The sequence below is a fragment of the Callospermophilus lateralis genome, chromosome 15 (genome assembly GCF_048772815.1).
Source record: "Callospermophilus lateralis isolate mCalLat2 chromosome 15, mCalLat2.hap1, whole genome shotgun sequence".
In the NCBI taxonomy this organism is placed as follows: domain Eukaryota; kingdom Metazoa; phylum Chordata; class Mammalia; order Rodentia; family Sciuridae; genus Callospermophilus; species Callospermophilus lateralis.
The window spans coordinates 66,693,251-66,705,517 of NC_135319.1; the positions used below are offsets into that span (position 1 = coordinate 66,693,251).

The 12,267-nt window shown below is 38.8% G+C and overlaps 1 protein-coding gene across 2 annotated transcripts in view; it reads right to left on the reverse strand.

Moving 5' to 3' along the window:
- Positions 1-12,267, reverse strand: part of Dnmbp (dynamin binding protein) — a 96,305-nt gene that overhangs the window by 49,093 nt on the left and 34,945 nt on the right. For both annotated transcript variants that reach the window (XM_076834520.1, XM_076834521.1), the window contains exon 4: positions 5,964-7,970. In XM_076834520.1, the coding sequence (XP_076690635.1) occupies positions 5,964-7,970 (2,007 nt within the window). The remainder of the gene's footprint in view (positions 1-5,963; positions 7,971-12,267) is intronic.

The following is a 12,267-nucleotide window of genomic DNA, read 5'->3' on the forward strand; positions in this document are numbered from 1 at the left end:
TGTCCTATACAAAATTAGAAACTAAATGTAAATTAGGAAAAATAATAAATTTCACTGACAAAGGAAAAGGCGGAACAAGCAAACAAAATATTTTCATTGCTAAAATAGAAAGTAATATTAAATGAAGCAAAATGCACCATAACGCCCTACTTAGAGATGCCTTCTTACCACTCAGCAACCAAACCAACAGCAGTGTAAAATGAAAACTTTTTCAGTCTGAAATGAGTCACAAAACAAAGTCAGTACTATCAGGGCAACTAATGTTTTGTGATTTAAAATTCTATTTTAAGAGTAATTTTAAATACTAAATATTTGTGATAATTTTTAAAAACTTTAAATATTTTCTGAGTTTGGTTACTTTTATTCTTACAATTTTCAATATGGAATTTATAAGCACTTTAAACAAAAAACAAGCTTTTTAATCAGTAGGCTGTTAGAGAATCCCTTAGTACGAAATAATAGGTATTACTGCTATCCTGGGAAATGTGTGTTTTTAAAAAGTAATTCCATCGTTTCTTGGATTTTCTTTTTTTTTAAAATGGTGCGCTGCGGATTGAATAGAGAGTGCTTTACCACTAAGCTACATCCCAGTGCTTTTTAAAATTTTTTAAACATTTGCAGTGGGGTCTCACTAAGTTGCTGAGACTGGCCTTGAACTTGGGATCCTCTTGCTTTAGCCCTCTGAGTCACTGGGATTGTAGGTGTGCACAACCACACCCAACTCCTGATCTATCCTTGAAAACCATTCACCCACTACAGTCACGTATGCTAAAAAAGATCACAAAATTCGAGAAAGGAGGGACTATTGTCCCACACACTGCAAATGAGTAAATTTAAACTATTATTAAAATAAATAAATGACCTAACTTGGGTTAAAAAAATTTCATGATAAAATATACCATACAACATTAAAACCTGTCCCATTTTCCTGACAGGCAGCTTACATTCAGCCTAACTATTGGAATCCCATGCACTAGGCTGCAATCTTGAATGTCACAATTGCTCGTTTGCACATTTGTTTGGCAAACAATCACAATAGAATGTTTTCTGGAAAAAAAAAATCTTCCAAGTATATACCATTTTTTAAATTCATTGTTTTTGGTTATGGGTTATAATAGCTTGACTATTAGGATGTGTAATAATAAATTAATTCTCCTAAAATAAAGTGTGAAAAAGGAGATTTTAATATTAAAATTTTAGATAATTATCTTTGTGCTATAATCTCATGTTTATAATACATGATTCTTTGCTGAATTTCTAAATCAGGAATTTTTTTTAATGTTGAACTTAAAATTTTTTGACTTAAAATTTTATTTTTAACTGACACATAAAACATCAAAATTACACAAATACAAAATTATATTATTAATGAGACATTAGCCAAGTTCAGTGGTGCACGCCTGTACTCGCAAAAATTTGGGAGGCTGAGGCAGGAGGATCACAAGTTCAAGGTCAGCCTCAGCAACCTAAGAAGACCCTGTCTCAAAATAAAACATAAAAAGGACTGGAAATGTAACCCAGAGTATCTCTGGGTTAAGTCCTGAGTACTGCAAAAAAAAAAAAAAAAGGTGGGGGTGGGGCAGGACAAGGGTATGATGTGGTGGTTCAATACATCAATAATCAATACATATATAATACACTGTGTAATCTTTTAAATAGACATTTTGTATTAAATGTTCCTTTAACATTTAAAATGATCAAATGTCAACTATCATTAATTTTCTGATTTTGTTAAATATGTTATAGTCACATAAGATGGTAAAGTTAGGGAAAGCTAGTGAAAGGTACATGGGAACTCTATTATTTTTGCAACTTTCCTATAAGTCTAAAATTATTTTAAGATAAAAAGTAAAACATGTTTCAGAAATGTTGTTAATGGAGGAAGTTATATATGTATAGGGGAAAGTGAGATATGGAATATGTCTATACCTTCCTCTCAATTTTGCTGTGAACCTAAAACTGCTCTAAAAATATCAAGTTTTTTTTTTTTTTTTTAAGCCTATTATCAGGTGTGGAACATTTTAACATGGTACTACAATATACAATCCTGTCACAATAGTTTGGTTCACAATAACAATAAGCCATGCCTTTATTTCATATATGTATAAAAGTCTCTAAAAATTTTAGTGTAATCCTAGCACAGTAAAACCATTCACTGATGATTATTATGGTCACTACCATTATTATTTACAGGCATGTAAATGAAGAGTTCTTTTTTCTTTTTTATTAATTTTTTAAATTTATATATGACAGCAGAAAAGTTTTTTTTTTTTAAATACAAAATCATTTGTAATTTGGGAATTACCAAGAATTTCAATTTCTTGTTCCTGAATCCCAAAGATTACTATCCTTCAGGAATTTGTAAACATTAGCTGACACAAATTGACGGAAACAAGTACAAATCATTTCTGGAGTCAGGTGTCTTCATCTCAGGTCTTAAAATTTCCCAAGTTCTGGCTGGTTGTGGGGGTGCACGCCTGTAATCCCAGCAGTTTAGGAGGCTAATACAAGAGGACGGGGAATTTAAAGCTGGCCTCAGCAACTGTGAGGTGCTAAGCAACTCAGAGAGACCCTATCTCTAAATAAAATACAAAAGAGGGCTGGGGGTGTGGCTCAGTGGTTAAGTGCCCCTGAGTTCATCCCTAATACCCTACGCCCCCCAAAATTCCCAAGTTCTATGAGCAGCACACAATGAAAGACAGCCAGATATTCAAGACCACATGAATGAGAACTATGTGCCACCCAAAACAGCCCACTAAGGTTTAGTATTTTGGGATCATACACCAACAACTAGGAAACAAACAAACAAACAAACAAATAAACAACCATTGAAACAGGAGATGACAGGTAACAGAGCAGATTAGAAAAACCAATAGAGCTTCTAGAAAATGAACCTTTATGACTTCTTAATTCCTGGGATTTAAGAAGTAACAATAGTTAAAAAGCCTCACTGTGGGCATGTACAGCATTGGATTATTTTGCTACATTAACTGTGTCTGATCAGGGAGCTGTCATCTCTACACTGACCCTCCTCAGCTCCCCAGGAGTCCAAGTCAGAGCAACAACAGAGGCAGGAGATTCTGAAAGAAGACAAGGTAGAACAGGCCATTCAATCCAATCTCGTTTAGTTACTCAGGTGTGGTAGACTGCTTTTTGTCTCTGTGACTAAAACACCTGACATAACAACTTGAAGGAAAAAAGGTTTATTTTGGCTCATGGTTTCAGACCAAAGTTAGCCAGCTTCATTGTTTTGGGACCTGAGTGAGGCAGAACTCATGGCAGCCAGGAAGCAGGGGAGGATGAGAAGAGGCCATTGATAAGAACAGTCCCCAAGGGTACACTCCCAGTGACCTACTTCCTCCAATCATGAACCACCTGCCTACAGTTTCCACCACCTCCTAGTAGCCCATTCAGCCATCAATGGGTTAATCCACTGATGAGGTAAAAGCCCTTGTGAACCAAACACTTTCCAAAAGCCCCACCTCCAGACATTGCTGCAACAGGGACCACGTCTTTAACATATGAGCTTCTGGACGACATTTCAGATCCAAACCATAACATCAAGCATTTAATGAGCCCCTACTATGTGTGGAACACCACACCAGGTGTATGAGAAATGATACACTGATAGGTATTACCTGTTTTTTCAGTAGGCATCCAACAACTAAATATAATATTGACTAGAATCAGAATATTGAAAATTCTTTAAACCTTAGGCCTTTAAATTTCAAGATTAAAGATTATGCAGGACTGGATTACAGAAATAAAGCCTGGTACTCCAACTGATGAGGGACTATTTATATTGTTGGAAATAACATTTATGAACATTCAAAAAAAAAAGGTCCTTAAGAGGCATCGTCTGTGATTGCAAGGAATAAGTAATTTCAACACACTGACAGCAGATATAAACAATACACCGACTAGCAACACATAAGACCACATTAACTTCCCCAACGCTGTATTTGGTGGATTTGAATTTTTAAAATTCTTCATGATTGAGACTCCAATTACCTACTGTAGGGCTTTCCCAGTATGAAGTTTTTAGTAATTAAAAAAAAATACATAGTAACAATACTGGTTGTATTATTACTAAACTAGTTCTGAAAAGAAGGTCAGGTGAATAAGCAAGAACAGCAATGTCATCACTTAGTACTTCCAGTCCCTTAATCCATGAATCCCTCTGAACACATGGCACAGTGTTCTTAAGCATGAGAGACAAAAATAGTTCAGTGGAACGTGATTCATTCCAAAAAGTGTGGTTTCTGGGAAGTCCTGCTACCTGGAATTTGAGAGCCTTTAGTTTTCTCACCTGTATATGCAACAAAAGAATAGTTTACAAATGTATCTTGAATCTTTTAAGTATGGTCAATAAGAGAAGACCCTAGTACTTGCTATGGCTTTGGGGATGCAACAGCCAGCCAAGGTTCCTTTAGAATTTCTTTTTTTTTTTGTAATCCAAAGTCATCAAGGTACCTGGCATTCCTCCAAGAGCTCAGGTATGCATGTTATAGGAACACCTTCTTAAGGACATGTCTATGTACTTACTTAGTGCTCAAGGACAAGTGTTGCTGTTGTTCCTATTCAGCACAGGTGACGATGGGGCTCAACTGTTCCCTAATTGTCCCAAGACCCCTCCTATGCCATATCTCTGAATTGGAGTTCCCTTAGAACTGTCCTCCTCTCCTGAGCATATTTTGGATAGAGGTTTCCTCTCTGTCTTCACTACTATCTGCTTTCCATCTTTTAAAAAACTACTTGGTTTCTGGCGTTCTAATAGCACCCCCCACTGCCCCTGGGGATTGAACCAGAGGTGCTCTTCCATGGAGCTACATCCCCAGCCCTTTCAATCTTTTTTTGAGACAGGATTTCACTAAATTGTGCAGGATGGCCTTAAACTTGGATCCTCCTGCCTCAGCTGCCTGAATAACTAGGATTACAGGTGTACACCATCATTCCTGATTCCAATAATACTCTTTATTGTGGAAATTTTTAAATTACACATTCCTTATTCTCTTTCAGAGATCTAAGGTAGAAGAAGAGATAGGTCTGCATCCTCAGTCTGCCAACTTGACCTAGGCTCTCTGCACCTCCATTCTTCTGCTTTTATTCTTATTAGTATCCTGCAATTCCTAGATTCTCAGATTACTTTTTATCTTTTCCTTTTCTGATGACGTGTAGGTTCAGAGGTCTTGTACACATGCTAAGAGTGACTAGCAGTCATGAACTCCTAGGGACAGAGGCCAATTGCTCATGGCTCCCTCTCTTATTCTTCCTACTCCATAAATTATTTTTCCTGTGAATCTGGTCAATGTGAAGTCTCCAGAGACTGGAGGCTTCAGAATATGATTTTTTGAATATGCAAAGTGGAAGTAATAAACTGTAGTAGTAAAAAGCATGACCTTAAATCCCAGCTCCCTTGACATATTAATCTCTGTAAGTCTTAGTTTCTTCCTTCCTAAAGCAGCCTTATGAATTATCCCTACACCTTTAAGGAATCCATGAAGACTCTTTACTTACTAGTAAGTTAAGAAATGTTAGCAATTATTATTACTGAAAATGAGTCCTTGGATCACAGAGATACAAGTTGTAATTTTCTCAAGAGTCTTAGCCTGGAAGCCTTTAGTCCTTATAGAACCTGATGAAGAAAGTTATATTTAGGGACTTCTCATCTGCACTACACCAGGGACATCATAGCTGCAGAGGAGGTACACATGTCAATGGGGTACACACATGTCTCTAAGTCTTGCACTTCTTTAAGCAGCAAATGAAGTCAAGGGACACTGGTCATAGAATATAGCAAGACTGAGCAATTTCATTGTAATGACAGAATAAGAAACTAGGTAATGAAAATACAAATATTCTGTCATCAAAGATGGCAACAACCCCTAAAACACAAAGACAGGCTGTTACTGGGACTGGTGGGTGTCAAAAAACAAGTACACGTTATTTTCCTCATCACTCACCTTTCAGTTGCTGGAGTTCCAGATTCAAACTTTCAATGTTATTCTCATAGAACTCCAGATTCTCAAGGGTCTCCGCCCTTAAGGATTCATCCTGCTTCTCGTCCAGCATCAAGTTCAGCTCCTCCTGAGCCCTGGTGTACATGTCCAAGTCCTGTTCCATTTCCTGGATCCTCACTAGTACCAAGGGGCACAGGGATGTCTGGTCTAGACTCTTTTCCATATGCTCAGGGTCTTCCTTCTCTGGAGTGTCCCAGCTAGGATGGTGACAGGAAAGGGGCTTGGGAGAGGCTGCATTCATCCTCTGCTGTGCATAGGGAGGCAAGGGAGCTGGGCGAGAGGGCCTCACAGCCAAGGGGGGTGCAGGTTTTGGGTTATGGTCAACCAGCAAGTGGGAAGAAGGGGATGATGGAGTGCAGGGTCGAGGTGGTGGTGGCCTTAGGGCTTTTCTTCTCTCAGGTAGCATCTGTGGGGGAATTAACTTTGAGGAACCTCGGACAATATCCTTCTCAGAGTTAAAGTCTGTGATTGAAAAGTGGCGTGAAATTTTGTCTATCTCTGTACTAGGCCCTGACAGGCTCTTCTCAAACTCTATCAGCTGTTGAGTCAACTTTGAGTCCAGGTCAATGCTTCCATCTCCCTGTGGAAGTGCTGTTACTTCCACAATGGATCCCTGGCCTTTTGGACTAGGCTTCCTCTCTGATCTCTCTGATGAGGAGCAGAAGCTGGAGGCATTTTCTTTGGAGGCGAGGTGCTTTTTAACACACCTTGTCATACCCTGGAGCTGAAGGCTCAATTGGCTGGGTTTGGCTACCCTTGAGGCTGCAGGGGAAGAGCCCCTGTGAAGCGGAGGCTCTGGCTTCTGAAGAAATCTCTGCTGGGCATACGTTCCTTTGGGAGGTAGGCTGGAATAGTCTCTAGTCCTGGCTTCTAGAGGAAAGTGGCCAGAGAACTGTTCTGCACTTTGGTAGCTCCCTCCTACAGTAGAATAATACTGGTTTTTCTGCAATTGGCAATGAAAAGATACCTGAGGTTGGGAGTAAATACCATTGATGACCTCAAAAGGTTCAGTCACAGAAGGGTCTTTCGCAACAGGCTCTATGTGCTCCGCGCCTGGGCTTCTGGGGGTCCCTTCTGAGAAGACTTCACCTGGATCAGAGTTTTTATTTACATCACATTCAGGAGTCAGGTGATCGAGGGGAGAAGTAGAAGTTTCAGAAATCACATAGTTGGGCATCTCTACTGTGTACTCAAGAGATTCACATCTTGGTTCCTCCATTACTTCCGTGTTCTCCAAATCATCCAAAGAGCTTTCTGGGGTCTTGGTGAGGCTTCCTTCCTGGGGTGGGGCCATGGTTTCTTCCACTCTGGTGTTAGGACATAACTTTACAAATCTGTGAGGAAAGATGCCTGTCCTGCCCTTCAGCCATCCTTCTAGCCAGCCATCTTCCAAGGTTGCCAGTATTCTAATTTTATCCCCTACTTCGAAATCCAACTCATTCGGCTCCAGGGCTTGGAATCTGTAGAGGGCAATTCCATAGGCCCCTGATTGCTCATCCTCCTCATCTGGTCCTCTTTCTTCTTCTCCAAGAGGAATATCTACCTCACCATTAGCAATGCAGTCTTCTCCATTTCCAGCACTTACCAACTCATCCACAGTCCTCAAAGGCCCCAAAAGTTCTACAAAACCTTCTGGAAAAATGCCTCTTCGACCCTCTAACTCCCCCTCAAACCAGCCTGGCTCAGGAACTCCAATAATGGTAATGACATCCCCCTCCCTGAAGTCCAGCTCCTCATCCAGCTGGGCAGAAAGCCCCATCAGGGCACGTGCTTGACCCATGGAATATTCAGGAATCTGAAGCTGTGTACTCTGTGAGTGCCACTGTCGGCTTTGAGATGAGAGGCAGAGCTCTCGGACACACGAAGATGGGAAGAAGCCCCGGGCACCCCAGCAGCTTCTGCCCTGCAGCCAGCCTCCAGTGGAAGTGCCATCAAGAATCACCAGGTCACCTGAAGAAAGAGAAAGAATGACCTCAGCATCATCCCAGCAGAGCATTACTGTAATCAATAGAGCAAGGTATCACTTCAAACATCGAACGAATCAAGGAAATACATACCTAGAATTTTAAGAGCATGAACACTTGTAAAATCGAACGAATGGAAACATTCCTATAAACCTAGGGTTTTCAGAGTGATCCATGGAACCTTAGGGGTGGGCCCCTGAGATCCTTTCAGAGGATCTGTGAGATCAAAACTAATGAATACTTTATCCACATTTTCCACTGCATTGACATTTGCAATGACTATAAAAGCAATGGGGATAAAACTGCTGGCGATGCATAAACCAAGGCAGCGGCAACAAAGCACACAGAACTGTTGTAGTAGAGTCACTGTATTCTTCACCACCAAGTGCTCAATGGTGTAAAAAGCAAATCCAGTCGCAGTTAAGAACATACTTGATGAAGTTACATTTGTTGTATTAAATTTCAACTCTTGAGAATGCTTCCTTTGTAACATTCTGTGTGACAACATGAGAATTACACACACAGAGCTTTTGCTGTCTGTCTTGAGGAAAAGTAGTTGAGCGGCCAAGTTATATGCTTGAACCAACTGCTGTTTTTCACCCAACACTGTTTTATGTGAAAGAATGACTGGCAGATAGTTTATTCAGGCCTGGATAGCCTGGAGACATTTCCTCTAAAAGGGAAGAAATGAGTCTGTAACCTCAAGGAAAATAAGCAAAAATATTTGTTGCCCATGGTAAAATTCCAACTTCCAAGCTAAAATAAGAAGGAAAACTCTTATCTACAACCATGAACTTGACAGCTTTCCATAGTTGAATATTTTTCTGATGAGATCACTAGAAATATTAACAAGTGTAATTGTTGGTGTTGTATAATAAAATGGCCCACATTTGGTAATAACTCATTGAATCAATATTTTCTACATATCCAATGCATGATGTTATAAAATCATTCATGGTTAAAAGATTCATTAAAACCCAAACAGACTAATGGATTTTAGTGTAGTAGTATGAAAAGTTCACTGATATGATTTCAGTTCCCACACTGCAACTAATCCTTAAAAAAACTACCATTGTTGCATTTTTGTACAGTGTTAAAGAAAAATATTCACAATTATCTGAAAAGACTATTAAAAGACTCCTCTCTCTTATTACATATCTGTGTGAGGCTGGATTTTTTAGAATATACTTCTAACAAAACAACATATTATAATAGATTAAATACAGATGCAAGTATGAAAATCCAGCTTTATTCCATTAAATCAAACATTAAAAAGATTTATAAAAATGTAAACCAATGTCATTCCTCGCTAAATTTGATTGGAAAGTTAGTTTTTTAAAAAATAAAAATGCTATTTATGTTAATATGTAATGAGTTTCAGTTAATTGATAAATACTTTAATTCCCAGTTTTAATATCTAATTCAAATTTCAATAGATATAACCTTTTGAGGTCTCAATATCTTTTTTTTTTTTTTTTTGGTACTGAGGATTTAACCCGGGGGCACTTAACCACTGAGCCTCAACCCCAGCTGTTTTTTAAATTTTATTTAGAGAAAGGTTCTCACTGAGTTGCTTAGAGCCTTGCTAACTTGCTGAGGCTGGCTTTGAACTCACAATCCTCCTGCCTCAGTCTTCCAAGACATTGGGATTACAACTGTAATCCACTGCACCTGGCTTATGTCTTTTATGAGTGTGTTGGGATTGTAAAACCCAAAAGTGGAATAAATGCTGCTGTAAATAATATTATAGTTCAAGCTTCTGGGCCTAATATAGCTCTTTGGATAGGATCCACCATGGATTTAACTGCTCACACTATGTTGTTTATTATCATAAATGGAACAGTTAAGAAAGATGTCTTCAGGAATTGGTTCTTCATTGGAGGCCCAGGATACAATTTTATCATATCCCTCCTTTACCCAAACTTTTACCATAGGCATGAAGAGCCTATTGCCCAATGACATCCTCTCTAACAAACTTTTTTTTTTTTCCCAGTTCTGGAAAATAAATCCAGGGCCTCACTCATCTACCTCTGAGTTACATCCCAACCTTTTTTATTTTATTTTGAGACAGAATCTCGCTAAGTTGCTGAGATGGGCCTTAAACTTTTGATCCTTTTGCTTCAGCTTCCTGAGTTTCTAGGACTCTAGGTGTACACCATCGCACCTAGCAAATCATAGTATTCTTATACCCCAAATAAATAAAAATAAGTTTTTTTTCTGGATACGCTCGAAGAGGTTTACTTGCCAAGCTACCAAAAACAAAAAACCAAAAACATTATTCTTTTTTAACCCCAAAGCAACCTAATGTTCATGATGATCCAGTCCTAACCTCTTCCCTTTCTAAACCATCCCCTAGGATCTCCTCTATGAGATGAGACCCTATTCCACAAGGGGATTTTCACTGTTCCCCATACAAAGCCATGCCATTATGAACTCCAAACCCTTATGCATACTATATCTCTCCATCTCAAACCCTAATATGCTTTTCTAAAAAACCTTAGAAACTATGTTCATTTTGGCTATCTTACCTACAAAACTGCTCTTATCACTAATTCTGGCACTTGTACTTTTACATACTATACAGCACCTAAAGTAAGTTTTAGACTTAGTGCAAGGTATCAAATATATTTTCCTGATATTATATTATTTTGACTAAGTGTTCCTGAAAAATAGGAACGTCTTGGTCCTATATTTCTGTACTTCTTTAATTTATGATTCTGTATCCATGGTTAGAGTTTTGGATCCTAAGAATTATCAGTGTTTTTTTTCCCCTACTGGCCCTAAGGCCTGCCATTAGGATGACAAAGGGAACTCACTGGTGATGTGTCTCTGTTCAGACACAATGGGCCTCTTGGTGAATAGGAAAATAAAAGCTGCCCTAACTCCCACTCTTCAGGCTTTGAACTGAACCGGCTTTCTTAAAGCTGTAGAATTACAGTATTTTCTTTGTTAGGCCAGATCTCTATGAACTTGTGAAAGAGAGTTTGTTTTCCTGTCTATTTTCAGTGAAATGACTGTTTTGGGAGGCTTTATCATGTGGCAGACTATAATTCTATTGGTTATTTCTACTTAATAAAGGTAAATTAAAAAAAAAAAAAGAATCGTAATTAAGACCCTGGAAGACACTCTTGTTTTGTTTTTGTTTTTGTTTTTGTTTTTTTGGCTCAATGCCCTTACTTTCCAGTCCTGCCTTTCCCTGAATGTTCTGCATGAGTTTCTCATTTTCGTGAGTCATGAAAGCTCTTCCTCTGAGACCCGGGGTGACTCCTTAGAAATGAGGGCTTCCTAGTGGTCATTTCAAGACTTCCCAAAGCACCAAAATGAGAAACTCCTGGAGTGGTATGACAGATTTGAAAAGAGAAAAATAGGAAATGTGGAGACCGTGGGGTCAGCCCGAATCTTTGGTACAAGCACAACCAAACCCAGCCACAAACTGCTTGTTTTCTCTAGTTGGATTTTTTATTTGAACAGGAAATGAATATGGATTAAAATGATAAGAACAAATGCAAATCTTAGAATCTGATATAAGAACTCTGAAGAACTAGGTGACTCACTGACTCTGACTCCAGATGCCCAGAGAACTGTGTGCTTCTTGAAGACTGACCACATATTTTAGTTTCCCCATGTAAATCATATGAGAACTTTCATAATAATAATTTATAACACATGTGCTTTGACAGATAAATACTATTTATTTATTTTGCAGTATTAGGGATTGAACCCAGGGTCTCACACATGCTAGGGAAGTACTCTACCACTGAGCTACATTCCCAGCCCTTTTTATTTCTTATTTTGAGACAGGTCTCACTAAGTTATCCAGGCTGACCTTGAACTTGATATCCTCCTGCTCAATTTATTTTTCATGGATTTTTTTTGTGTGGTGGGAGAGGGGGTCTAGAAACATGAGGCTATAGGTGAGGCACAAGTGTTCTGTCATGTAGAGCAATCATTAATTATATTCTATCACTTCCTATAATACATCATTTTTTTTCCCTCTCCTTGGTCTCTGTCTTTCCTTATCATAGTCCCTTGTTTGTTTTGTTTTCTCCTCTCTTTAGTGGCCCTGGCCTTCTGTATTGACCCTTCTTCTAAAAGATAGTCTTGTTCTTGTGTTTAAATGTAGCTCAAAATGCAAGGAACAGTGGAAACAACTGGGTAGCTTTCGGAAAAGGAGGAAGGGTGACACCTGCTGGAAGAACCACTAGTGATTCTGATTCTGGGTAGAATCTCCCTGGGAAAACGTAGGTGCATACAAAACTTCATGGAATGGTTGAGGAAACTCA